We start from the raw sequence: 14,583 nt of genomic DNA on the forward strand, positions 1-14,583 counted from the left end.
GCAGCTGGAAATTGTTATGGAGATTTGTGAACATAGTAGCATTTATAGTTTCTATGTAACTAAATTATCTACATATATAATGCATAGCAATGGATAAATGCATACCCAAGTTAAGACTCAACTCTTGCTAAAACATATAGAATTTTACCAATAGAAAAGTAACCTTTTCAGATAAAACATATGCCTAAGATATCACTTTAAACAAACCTTCATGCCTTTAAAGTACTTATTCTACAAACATGTATAATAAAATTAAATATTTATATTCTTTTTTTTCATTACTCCATGTCATATGTAATATGTAGCTTCCTAAAGGCTGATTGTATAGCATACAAAGCATTGAGTATCTTCATGTTACAGTCATCTAATATTGGCTAGTAATTCTTGTTTAAGCCATTTAAAGGAACATCAAATTTCTATAAGAAAGCTGACTTCAAGGGTTGATGATAACATCATTTACACTAAAATTATAATATGTGTAGCTCGTGTAAGATATGGAAGAAATAAATTAACTTTTCAATACCTTAGGTGCAATACATCAAACTGTTTTTGTTGTAGGCTGACAAGAGAATAATAATAATAATTACAAATGGGCCATTTTGAGTGGATTTTCTTTTCCTTACAAGTTTCAACAGGCATATTTCCCTCCTTTTTTATATGTGTATAGCTATTGTGAAAAATGGTAGAGATTTCAAGTGTTGTTTAAACTGAATCTTCACTGTGTAAGGTGCTTTTTATTTGAACATTTTATTATGGTTTTGAGCAATTCCTATTATGTATCATTATTGTGGTTCATGATATGTATTACATGTAAAAAGTAATTCTCTCTGTATATGAATCATTAGTTAGGCTATACTTGGAATACTCTGTACAGCTTTTATCTCCATTTTATAAACAAAGATATTGACTTGTTTGAAAGGGTGAAGAGGATAACTACTGAGATGATTTTGGGGATAAAAGTTTAAAGGACCCAGCATGGCCAGTGGTTAAGGCACTTGACTCGTAATCCAAAGGTTGAGGGTTTGAATCCCCATCACACAAAACATTCTCACTTTGTCAGCCATGGGGACATTATTATGTAACAATCAATCCCACTAATCATTGGTAAACAAGTAGCTCAAGAGTTTGTGGTGGGTGGTGATGACCAGCTGCCATCCCTCTAGTCTTATGCTACCAAATTAGGGACAGCTAGTGCAGATAGCCTTTGTGTAGCATTGCATGAAATTCAAAAATAAACAAACAAACAAAAAGTTTAAAGTATAGAGAAAAGATCTTTTTTTTTTTTTTTTTCTCTTTAGTGCAGTAAACCAAATGTTTCTATACAGGTAATCTAATTTATTAATGTGTATGTAAATTAAATAAAACATTTTAAACATTTATAATAAAGCTTACTTGCTTTGACATAAAGCAAGGTGTGTGTCTTCTACCTCTAGAAGTTAGCAGTAAGTAAAGAGTCTGTGAAGAATGTGGTGATTTTACAGACCTAGTAGAGTTTGTAAAATTTAGATGCATAATGTTCTTATGTTAGCAGTCTGTGGTGATTATCATACATACACACACTCACTGACTAGAAAAAATGAAGGTACTTTTCCTATATGTTTGAAATCATGAGAATCAGTATTTGAAAACTGTGGATCATTTTATATAAAAATATAGCTAGTAATTTACATTTTTGTTGCACAATTAAATGCACAAAATACAAATGCACAAACTGTATTTTGTTTATATACCTAATAATGTACTGACTAATTTACTTATCTTACAAGATTAATTTTTTACCTAGTGGAGTTGATAAACCAAATTTGGCTGCCATAAAGTTTTGTCCTCACTTTTTTGTAAATTAATTGGTTGTGAATAAAAAATTACCAATAACTTCAGTAATATGTTTTCAATGGGTAGTGTAATGTATTAGTGCCTATTATATTATTTAACAATAATATAATGTTACAGATAAATACGTAACAAAGACTTTGGTATTAGGTCATATAAATATAGTGTGCAAATTCTATAAAAGTGTACTGTGAGCTTCATACAGTACTGCCTCATTATAATGCTACTATCAAGAGCCATGTGGACTTGAGAGTGATATAGGTAGGGGAACATAATAACCGACTAGTCAAAAGGGACTCATGCCAGACAAGTATGGATTCAACAGACTGCTAAAGCAGTTAATTAAATAAAATAATTGTTTATATACATAAAGAAAATAGATATGAAAATAGCTTAGATAAGATAAATTATAAACTTACCAATATTTGAGGAGTAAAGCACACTCGTGTTTACCTATTTTCTTAAGTGTGACGCTTTAGTTTGCATAATGCTATCTTAAACCTGATGCAGTCAATGGACATAATATCTTTATTTCCTTCTGGCACTGAGCATTATTTTGGTTTCTCTTATAAACAATTTTTGGAACTTCTTTCCATCTCCACAAAGTTAAATCATTTTGCCTTTATTATGTCATTTATGACCAGAATGATGGAATCCCTACTGTGTTCAATGATAGCCAATAGTTTTATATGTTACTATGAATGCAAATGGCTAGAAAACAACCCATGTGACTTTAAACATGCACTTTAGAAATGCTATATTGATAAAGTTTTCTTGTTATTTTGACAATTGAGTAATATTTTCAAATTCTTTTCTTATCTTAATTTCCAATGTCAAGCTCACATAGTTGGACTTTGGACTCAGGACTTGTTACTTTATTCCTTCATTTTGTGACAGAGTGTAATGACTTTAACCTCTGAAGTCATGTGTTAATGAGCTAAGCAAAAGATGGTATCTAATGCTTGAGAGCCAAGGCACCACAGTGTTACATTCAACAAATTGTTATAGCCCATGATATAGGGGTAGTACTACATAAACATGAATTCTGCTAGTGTACCATATGGTTTTGAGGAGATTGTGCATGAATAATGTAACGTTAGTAAAAAAACACATAATTTAGTGTTAATGATATGTCACTCAACCAAAGCAGTAATGTTAAATTTGAAATTGTATTCTTTGAAAACAATATTGGAACACATTTTTTTTGTAGTTATTAAAATAACTTGAGGACAATAAATTAGAATACTTTATGAGAGAGATTCAGTACAATGCTGTGCCATTAAATGATCATTTTTTGTGGCAGACAAAATAGATTTGTTGAGTTATCAAATTAGTACAGTACTTGTACACATGAAAATAAGGATGTTCTTATGTGTAAAGAATAGTGTAAACCCTTCTGAATAATGAATCTTAGTAATATTTTTCCCTGGAGCAACTATAGTAATGTAGTATATACATTTAGACAAAATCAAATATTTGTGAAATATGTTTAAAATAAAATTTTGATTATGTGTTACATAAAGAACAACTGATACAAGTAGGAAATAAGAAAGAGAAAACATTTTATAGGTGTACGTTCGTGTGTGTATGTAAGGTAGACAACTTGACTCATTTCTTAAATAATTTTGTACAATAAAACTTATTTTTGTGTATCATTTTTTCACATGTAAATGTAGATCATGGTTTAAATAAAATACATGCTTATGTATTGTATGAACCTAAGAATGACTTTTGGGAAAGATATTTTTCTTTTAGCTTGTATTAATATAGTTATTAATTAATTGTGTAAAATACTAGAGTTTTACCATTGAAACATTTAAGATCACATACACAGTAAGTTCAGACTACTTTTAAAGAACAATGGAAAGTAAATCACAGGTGAAACATCAAAAGTTTATTAGTCTTCATATTTAATACCACAGAAACTCGGTGAAAGTGCTCAAGTTCAACAAACAGTTAATATTTTGTGTGTCCCTTTGCTTTAATAATTGCAGACAGCCTTTAAGGCTTTGTTGCAACATATTCAGTCACAATGTCTTTTTGGATTTTACTCTAAATGTCTATAATACACTCCTATAAAGGTTCTTTGGAAGTAACTTTTATTTGTCAAGGTTTTGATCTATCAAATCTCATATCTGCACAGTTGGGTTGATATTGGAGCTCTGTGAGGGCCATTGCATCATTTGAATGACTCTAGCAACTTCTTTCTCAGCTAAGTAATTTCTGTATAAGTTAGATGAGTATTTTGGGTGATTATCTTTGTGGTTGTAGAATCTTTTAACAATAATATGCAAACAACTTGGTATACCATGATGGATCGGTATTCGATAGTACCTGCATTGGTTCATTATTTCATCAATTTTGCAAATAATTCCTGTTGTCTCAGCAGAGAAACACCCTCAAACTATTACACTACCTCTCCAATACTTTATGGTAAATGTTATGCATGGAGAAAAGCATCTTTTACCTTTCTTCCATAGGATGTACAACCTATGCTTTGAACCACATATTTCAAACTTGGACTCATCCATCCATAACACTTTTTTCCAATCAGAAACAGTTTTGTTTTTGTACTTTTTAGCAAATTTCATCTGTTGATGATGCTTAGAGATTGATTTAAAAGTATTTAACTGTTACACAAACAAATATTCCATTCTTGTTGAGTTTTCTTAATACTGTAGTTCTGGACACTTTTCTGTCATTTGGTAAATAATCATTTATCTTATACTTCATATCAGGGGCAGCCTTCCTTCTGTCTTGAAGGCTGCATAAATGAAGATACTTAACATTAGTATCATTGAGTTTAGGTGTTCTGTTTCTTCCTTTCCTATTTTCAAATTTACCTGTCATGTCTTACAATCTAGGGCGTACTTGACAGTGTTTGAGGAGCATTTCAAGTCTGCAGAGTCTAACCAGCATCACATAAAGCTTTTATGCAAACTCCCACCTCTGCTGACAGTGTTTTGTACACTTTGGGCCATGGTATGACAGTATAGCTTAGTATGTGGTGTTAAACACTGTTTTTATCTGTTTATTTGTGAAATGTTATTAAATTGATTTTTTTTTTTTAAATATACTGGTACAATATGCTAGCTTCTTTCTGTATAGTTAAGACACTGCGTGGGGTACCACAACAGTTATTTCAGACCTTGAATTTGAGCAGCATGTTTATTAAGTAGAACCCTTGTTACATGCTCTTGGTATAAGTATATGGGAATTCTAAAGAACAATAAGTATCCTCACCTTGGCTCATTCAACTGTGAATAGGAATCATTGAAGTGTGTGTGTTTTTGTTATAGCAAAGCCACATCGGGCTATCTGCTGAGCCCACTGAGGGGAATTGAACCCCTGATTTTAGCATTGTAAATCTGTAGACTTACAGCTATACTAGCAGAAGGCAATCATTGAAGTATTACCATTTTGTTGAATTTATATTCTGTAATGGCATGAAATAATTAACCCCATAAAATGGAAACAATGACAAAATATTTTTTGCCTTAACACTTTTGCACAGAACTATATCTGTGTGTGTTACTATAACTTGGAAGGCATTAAAGTTGTAATCACACAACATTATTTGTTAATTCAATCTGGTTAAACTCTGGTTACCAAGTTTACACAACCATGTTCATTTATCTAATTACTGAAATTAATGTGAGATGTTAGTTTAACACAGTAATTACTTTTTGTGTGGGAATTATGAACCACCTATAGATCAAACTCTTTTAACAGAAACAGATTAGCAAAAGAAAGAGAACCAAGTTAAACATATGTGCAAGCTCTAAAATACATTTAAATACACATTTTCATGCATGAACTAATTTGTTTATATGTCCATCAGTTGCAACAGGTTTATTTTATTATTTTGGATAGATTTATTTATTTATTATGTTTATTGCTGTGAGACTTGCATGGATTATGTAAAGGTTCAGATATGGATATTATTCCTAGAATTCTGCTTCAGTTTGTTTCTCTCTTGAATTGTATCTACAAACATAAGAAAGTTTATGTTATAACCATTGCTAAACAAACTCCTCTAGCATGAAAATAAGTAAAAAGTCTGACCACAATTGTTAAAATAATCATTTTAAGGCCTGCAAGCATATGAAATTCTTTGCTCCATCTGTTTGAAAGCAGTTCATGCAATGACATAATTTGCATCTGAAGTACTTGAAAACAAGAAACTTGTACTTTAAAATTGTATTGTATATTTTGTTGAACTACATCTTGTTGTACAATGTCATAACTCATTTGTTTAAATAAAATAAACTGTACTGTCTGAAAGAGAACTTAACACTGTGAACTTGTGTCTGAAGGTGATTTTCTTTGAGTGAATGATTTAAATATTCCACCTTTTTTGTTTTCAGTTGTAGGCTGAAAACTTGAATTAATGCTGGACATGGAAGCAGATGTTAGAGAAATTAGCAGATCATATATTAGCTCAGAATTGCCTTCTAGCAGGAGTATATCCATTGCCAAGATGAGATGGAAAATTCTGGCAAAGGTGAAGAAGTATTTTTATCTGTGAGCTATAATCAGATGAATGTTAACTTGTTGTGTTTAGCTGCATTTGATGTGCAGTAATACTTTGTTCATATTTCATAAGTAATATTTTATTTGCAAGTTTTACCAGACTATTCTCAGAAACAGAAATGTAAGGTTGCCCATTTGAACTCTTACTCACATGCCATCAGCAAAATAAAATGTCAAAGTAAAAACTTTAAATATACCTTTTATTTATTGCTTTTAGATTTAGAATCCAAGAGTGTTTTTGGTAGATGGAAATACATTAGCATCATTGTGAGAATGGTGTCAATAAAATTAAGAAAGGATTATAGAGATGAGCCACCTGAAATCATCACAAAGCTTTAGTAGAGGATTCTTTATGCTTAAATATAAAATTAATGACTAGTCACAATGAAAATGATGTGTTATTGAAGATATTGAAACCCAGTCTACCAATTCCATAATTCATTAAATTCTTTAAATATGGTCATTTTTTATACTAGCATGTAGACTTGCTGTATTCTAGTTGTGAATTGTACTTCAACTGGAATCTGCAAAGTGTAGTTTTTTAACTGTTCATTTGTCCATGTTTTTGTAAGAACTTCCTTTCACTTACTATCTAATAACTTTTTTCAGCTGAGGGACTGGGTATATCTAGTCAAGCTTACTGCTTTGAAGAAGGTTGCTTTAAAGTTTTTTTTATAATATTTTCTTAAACATTTGTGTATAAATGATTCAGTTATTCTATACCAAGTACAAATTCAGTATTAATCAGAACAAAAAAGTAATTTGAAATTAAAAACCACATTTCTCATTATTTCTGATTAGAAAGAATGTATGTAAACATAACTGTCATGTTATTAGTTACTGTCATTTATTTCAAGTTGTTTATCATTTTTGTTAAGTTAAAATGGTATGAATTCAAAGGATTTCTTATGCATTAATCCTTTATTGATTTCAAACCAGAAGTTTATTGTATCTAAAAAAATTGCAGTCAAAGATTATTTTTTCCTTAAAACATTCATTTAACAGAAGAAATAAGGTAAGAATTTGCCATTTAATCAAATAAAATTATTCATTATCTCTTTTATTCAGTACTATCTTTTGCATGAGTTAACAATTCATAAAGAAAATAATTCTTTTTTTTTACATATTCTGTTTATTTAATATATAACTATAGCTAACTATGTCTGCTCAGAAAATAATTCTTTTTTTTTTACATATTCTGTTTATTTAATATACAACTATAGCTAACTATGTCTGCTCAGAAAATAAATTTTTTGCAAGTAATATAACCAGCATTGTGTGATTTGTATTTATGTAATTTTTCATACTTGGTTGTCAGTTCACTCTTGGAATATTTAAGCCACTGTGATTAAGTGCTTTGACTATATATAATACTATTTGTAGTCTTTTTAATATATTCTGTAATTTACAGAAATACCTATTGTAGCCCTTGTAATATTTGAAAATATAATTGTCATTTACTGTAAGTTACCATTTGTGGTAGAATTTTGTGTCATAAAGTTACTTTCCAGGCACTACAAGAGGGACGAATGCAAGATTTGGATGTTGTTCCAGGATCAGTACGACAGTTCTCTACCTTTGGTCTTGTTCGAATGATTCCTTTAAGGGAAAATGAAGTGTGTGATCCAGAAGGAAGATGGTATGAATGCTCATGTTCAGAAGATGCCCATTTTCGGCTTCATATAAGGTAGAAAATTTTTTAAGTATTTTTTGTAGAATTGCACACAACAGCATCAACTGTTATGAAAATTACAAATTGAATGTAAAGTAAAAACATCTCTTGATAATTGTAGTTGTAGATATGTAAAATAAAATATTTTCAAAGTTTTTCTTAAAAACTGGAGAATTATGTTATTCAGAAATATATTTTTATCACTTAAGTGTCATATTTTTTACTAATTTTTGTAGTTTTCTACATATTAGAAACTTTCTGAATGAAAAAAATCTTAGTTCAAAATTTTGAATTTTTTAATACTTATCACTTGATATCCATACCATGTATAAGAAGGAACCTCTTGTCACATAACAGTTTTATACAAGCAATCAAAATAAAGCATAAAACATAACATTAGTAATGATAACTTTGTGTCATTGTAATCAATAATCATTTTGAGATTTTTCTTCATTTCTCTTTGCCCTCAGGCTTGAGCAATACCCATGTTATTAACAGTTAAATGCAATGAAGCATCTTATTTTTGTCTTACTGCTTCACAACTATAATCTTTTCTTATTGGTATGTTACTGTCATACTTTCAATTTTTATTTTCATCTTTTTTTCTTTTTTTGGCTTATCTTTCCTAATTAGTCATTGTTCCTTGTTGGTAAGTTTTATGAAAAGTAGGGAGGGGTGTCTGCAGTTTAAAGATATTATTTGTAACATTTAACTTTTACTTAAGTGGCATGGTAGTTTGTCTGTGGACTCACACCACAAGAAGTAGGTTTTGATATACATGGAAGGCAGAGCACAGATAGCCCATGGCATAGCTTTGTGTTTAATTCCTAACAAACACCTTAAGACTGTATTTTAGATCAAGTTTAACTTAGTTTGACTAAATATTTGCAGTTTTGTGTGTTAAACTGCATCCTGAAATCAGATATATATTCTTTCCATAATAATGAGTACTTCTGAACATGATGTGTATTTACTAGACAAGTAGCAGCTCAGTAAAGCTGAGAAGACAGACCTTTCAGGAGAACTGGGAGAATTTGTTGAAACTAACTGCTGGCTGTTGTGTTTACTAAGATGTTATTTACAACACTTCTGTGGCACAACAACAACAACAGAGATGAAATGCTTCTTGTGGTTGAATATCACCACCATCTATTACACTTTACTAGAATGATCTTCCAGATCCATACTGCCCTTGGACGTACTTCCTCCATTGTCAGTCCTGCTCACTTTAATAGTTGAGGTTATTCACAACTGCCTATCTTTGTGATTTTTATTTGTTACAAACTTGTGCAAAGGATGATGAAGTTAATCTTAAAACAAACATCTTCACAGACATTACACAAATGAACTCTATATATATATTGACTTTATTCTCTTGAAAAAGAATAGTCAAATATTTGACAGCACTTGAGTTTTGGGTTCATTTTGAAAATATTACAACTTTTGTAAGTGATTCTGTGTGCTAGCTACTTAACCTGAATGTACATCGGCTTCTAAGACTGTTTCAGCACATCAAATCTATATAAGTGTAAGTGCAGTCAGATGATTTCATGTGTATTGTATACCAGTTTCAGTTTCCATAGTTCATGGGAATGTTGCTATGGGCTTAAACATCTACCTTAGTGTTTTATTCTGTGAGACTACATTCTTGGTATTCAGACTGTATAATGTCTAAGTTTTGTATAGTTCTTAACAGTCTCTCAGTGTGGATTCCTGTACGTGGTGAGGGTCTTCCCAGGGAAGGTTCTTTACTTTCAGTTTACTTCCCCTGGGATCTGAACATTCACACACATTTCTGTGCATGGCAACCCATGAAGGGGAGGAAAGGATCCTGGTAGTTGAGGGGTTCATCCCCAGAACTTCACTTTGGCCCTGAATTCTTGTAGATGGGTTGCACACCCAGGTTATATTAGCTGGTTTTGTTAGGATAGGGTCAACTGTGTACCACTGCTGTGCATTCTGAACAGGTGTTGTGGGCATTATGTCTGGTGTTAGTGTTTGAGTATCGTGCTCACGAAACCCTGACATTACTGCAGTGTCATAATTTAGCATCATAGTGCTTCCACTCGTAGGACTCCATGTTGGGCACTGAATCTTCCTCAGTTTATTATGGATAAACCCAGCCATTGAAAAAAACAAAAAACAACAACTTATAGGTAAACAACCACACAGATAACTGTAACACAGTTACCACTTCTGTGAGATCCTGCATCTCAATTTTTAATCCTTCATCCTTTATCTTGCAAACCTTTATGGAAAGTTTCTCCCATTTTCATTCAGAAGAGATTAGAGTGGCTAGCTCAGTCTCTCAAATTTGTCAAGAAGCTATATTCTGGGTACATAATGATGGAAACATTTACACCAAAATAGTTTGAACTCTTCCTGAATTCTAAAGCCATTGGTGATATACCCATTAAGGTTACTCTCCATACTACTATAAATTCCTCCTGAAGAGTGATCATAGAGAGAGATTTGAAGAACATCTCCAAGTTGGAAATCTTCACTGGTTTCTCTAGCCAAGATGTTTTTTCCCCATATCTCCAGTTGCAAAAATGGAATTATACTGTCGACCAATGTCTTGATTTTGACTTTTAGATTGCCACATCCTCCTGCCTCTGTGAAGGCAGGTTATCTGAACAGTAAGGTATAAGCATACATTCCTACGTCTCCAGTGTTTCCAGTACCAGTGGTTTGGATATTCAATGGCATCATGGTCCTTTAACATGCTAATTGTAGTATCAAAGATCATGACACCTATGAGTGTGAACTGGAACCACACTGCATTAACTGTAGTGGTTCTAACCCCTCTTACTCTCTGTTACCTTTCAGTGATTTACAGTTACGACAGAAAGTGTTCATACCCCTGAGTCATGAGTAGTTTTTTCCTCATAACTTAAAAAGTATCATGATTAGGATAATGAAAGTAGAGTATATTATAAATATTATACCAACACACATCTACATAAATTTTTATGTAAATTGAACAACAAATAAACTGTTTGTAAACAAATAACCAAACATAGGAGGGACAGAAAGTGTTCGTGCATCTACTTTAATGGTCAGCTGTGTAGCCTTTCAGGTGAATTAATTGGCGCAATCTCTCCTCATAGCCCTCCATTTCATTCTTCTTTACAGAAGGCCTCCTACTTTTGCAAGTTTTTCGGATGATGTTGATGAACCCTGGTCTTCAACTCATGCCAAACATTTTCAATTGGGTTGAGATCGGGTGACTGGGATGACCACTCCAGAAAGCTTATATGGTTCCTCTGCAACCAGGATTGCACATATCTCGATGTGTGCTTAGGATCATTGTCGTGCTGGAAGATCCAACGATGCCCAAGCCGCAAGTTCCGAGCATCATTCTTGATATATTTGCCTAATATATCAACGTACTCGTCTTTTTTCATGATTACATTGATACAGTGAAGGCTACCTACATCAGAAGAGCTGAAAGAACTCCATAGCATGATCGAGCCACCTCTGTGTTTAACTGTAGGGTTGGTGTTCTTTGGATGATTTTGTTCTCCCTTCTTACGGAAAATATACCAAACGTTATTGTAGCCAAAAAGCTCGATTTTAGTCTAATCTGACCAAAGAATACTCTTCCAATAGGTAAAGGGTTTATCTACATGCTTTTTTGCATACCTCATTCGTGCTTCTAAATGAACAGGTTTTAAATATGAAGTTCTATAAGGACAGCATGCTTTGAACCCAGAAGAGCATTACAGTGTTACTGTAAAGGTGCTTACTTCAACCCCAGTTTCCCTTACCAGTTTCTGTATGTTATTACGTGTTAAACAAGGGTTCCTACTAACTTCTCTGAGAACCTTCCTCTTGGTTCTCTCTGGAATTTTGGTGGGGCGTCCAGAACAAGGGAGGTTAGCAGTTGATCCTGTAAGCTTAAACTTGGCAATTATGCTTTGAACAGTAGATTTCGGCACATTAAGTTGTGTAGCAATACCGGAAAGAGACACATGAGACTTGTATTTTACAATAATTTGGTTTTTTAAATCACTGTCTTGTTAATGCTTGTCTTGTTTGATTCAAGGAATCAAACAACTTCCTCTCACCTACTCAGTGTGAATTCTGTAGACAGAGCTCCATTGTTGACCACCAGTTTTTACTTGAAACATCAGGGAAGCATTCCTCAAGAGGGAATGCCTTTTTTCTGTGTTCTTTGACTTTGAGAAGGTTTACAATGCTATTTGGAGGTATGGCATTTTGCAGGACCTCCATTCCTATGGGTTGCATGGCCATTTACCTTTTTTTATTCAGAACTTTTTACTGCACAGATACTTTCTAGTCTCTGCAGGCTCAACTCTTTCAGATGACTGCCCTTAATTGCTTGTTGAATTGGACCAAACAAACAGTTTTACATTTTCTTTGTCCAAAACCATTTGCATGTGCTTTTGTTATCAATAGGATATATACCCTGATCCTATGCTCTGTCTTGATGTTGTTTTTCCCTTGATTTTTTTAGCAAAGTTCTTGGGGTTTGTCTTTGACCATAAGCTGACTTTCTTTCATCACATCAAGTATCTATATGTGTGAAGTGTATGAGGCACTGAACATTATCTGCATCCTTGCTTCCTTCTTCCTATTCTCAGTGGGAAAAGCTAAATATCTAAAATGGGTTTAGCAAAATATGCCAGTAGCACATTTCATGCCATTGTATTGCAATGCAAAATGCCTGCTCCATAATGACGTGCCAAATGTATAACCAAAAATTTCACAGTGACATATAGGCTGTTTTTACAAAATAGGTTGAGGATGAGGGCCTCTCTTTACTAGCTGATACTCTCAATCTCCAATTTAAATTTTGTAAACTATCAACATCTCATCTGGAGATGGGCATGTGGAAGCTGTAACACATAGTTGTTTTGCTAATGACTTCTTTTTCACTGCATTGTTTCCATATGAAGAAGACAACTTTTTTTCATAATCCTTATAAGCACATGTAACTTCACAGCGAGGACTTGGAATAAGTTATCTCTTTTGAAGAATTAAATGAAGAGCAAACTAGCATATTTTGTTTTGTAAAATCTGTCAAATTTATGAATGGTGTTTATCATACAGTCTGTAAACCACCTTCTGAAAGGGGCTTTAAAAATGAGTTGAGGAACGTTGTGTAAAAATATAAACTGTAAACTAAAAATTTAGGTCAAAATGTAGCCAAATGAGTTAAGATATTTGGATGTTGTCTGTTATGGAGAGGAGACATAATAATGTGTGAAAAGTAAGTAGCACAACCAAGGATGATTTCTCATGTGGGCAAAGTATTCCCCTTCCAATCATGCTTGTTCGTGTTTTGAAAAAAAACAACTAGAGATAAGATAAGGTGGCACATGGTCTGAAATTAAACCTGGAAGTTTGACCATTAAGATGATACCAAGAAAGTAATGTTAATTGAATTTTACTTTGAGTTTGCAAGAATGTTAAGATTATCATGTTCTTTGGTATCATCTTAAAGGTCAAACTTCCAGGTTTAATCTCAGACCATGTGCCACCTTGTATTATCTCATGTTTTTTTTTACTTTTTTCAAAACATGAACAAGCATGATTGTAAGGAGAATACTTTGCCTACATGAGAAATCATCCTTGGTTGTGCTACTTTACTTTTCACACATTTGACCCTTAAGATGATACCAAGAAAGTAATGTTAATTGAATTTTACTTTGAGTTTGCAAGAATGTTAAAATTTTCATGTTCTTTGGTAAGTTATGAAGTTATCTGTTTATTGATATTTAATTTATAGAGATAAAGTGTTAAAAGAAAACTATCTCAGTTTGCACTACCATTTAGTTAAGTCTCATTGAAAAAGAGAATTCACTGGCACAAAATAGTGAAGGAATTATACCTCTTTCGTTTTAATACTATAAAGGTATTTCATGAGATCAGTTTGAAATATAATTCATAAAAAAACGTTTGTACTTTATTCAAAGGCTCTTTTTTTTTTTTAAGAAAATAAGTATGAAATATATAACTTTCTTCTCAGAATCCTGAGTAATAAAGTTACAGTTGATGAATTGATGGGATTTGACAACACTGGAAATGTGTGTAAGTATTGTAAATTTTGGTTATAATTCAGTAGATAACTTGTGCTTGTTGGGTGAAGGATAAATTATGTGTATTTGATTTAGGATGTAAGTTAAAAGAATTTTTCTCATTTAAGAAAAACCTGTTAGAGGGCACATTGTTGGAGTTTACATTGAAAAACAAACTTAGCAGTCCTGTCAAAATAGTAATTTGTGTTGATTTTGTTTCATTTTTAAATTAAAACTTTTTTTTTCAATCAACGCAAGGAGGCAAATGTAAAGACAATTTTAACAGTGTCTTGTATTTTACTTACCCTGTACTGTTAAGGAGGCATATGTAAGATAATTTTAAGTGTCTTGTTGTATTATAACTATCATGCTGCCAACTATACTAGGTGACAAAATGATTAAAAACACAGTAAAGTATAATTCACAAGTGAAATGAGTGGGTCATATTTGTAGAAACTGAATAGCATTAAAATTTACAATATATCTTGTTTTCTGCATTTATAT

At 32.3% G+C, this 14,583-nt stretch overlaps 1 protein-coding gene across 4 annotated transcripts in view; it reads left to right on the forward strand.

Moving 5' to 3' along the window:
- LOC143225972 (calmodulin-lysine N-methyltransferase) overlaps window positions 1-14,583 on the forward strand; it is a 70,249-nt gene that overhangs the window by 10,558 nt on the left and 45,108 nt on the right. For all 4 annotated transcript variants that reach the window (XR_013014230.1, XM_076456247.1, XM_076456246.1 and 1 more), the window contains 3 exons: window positions 6,198-6,334; window positions 7,875-8,050; window positions 14,031-14,092. Coding sequence is in view for 3 of the 4 variants with exons in the window: in XM_076456247.1 (XP_076312362.1) it covers window positions 6,221-6,334; window positions 7,875-8,050; window positions 14,031-14,092 (352 nt within the window). In the remaining variant the exon portion in view is untranslated. The remainder of the gene's footprint in view (window positions 1-6,197; window positions 6,335-7,874; window positions 8,051-14,030; window positions 14,093-14,583) is intronic.

Source organism: Tachypleus tridentatus, chromosome 9, assembly GCF_004210375.1.
Source record: "Tachypleus tridentatus isolate NWPU-2018 chromosome 9, ASM421037v1, whole genome shotgun sequence".
In the NCBI taxonomy this organism is placed as follows: domain Eukaryota; kingdom Metazoa; phylum Arthropoda; class Merostomata; order Xiphosura; family Limulidae; genus Tachypleus; species Tachypleus tridentatus.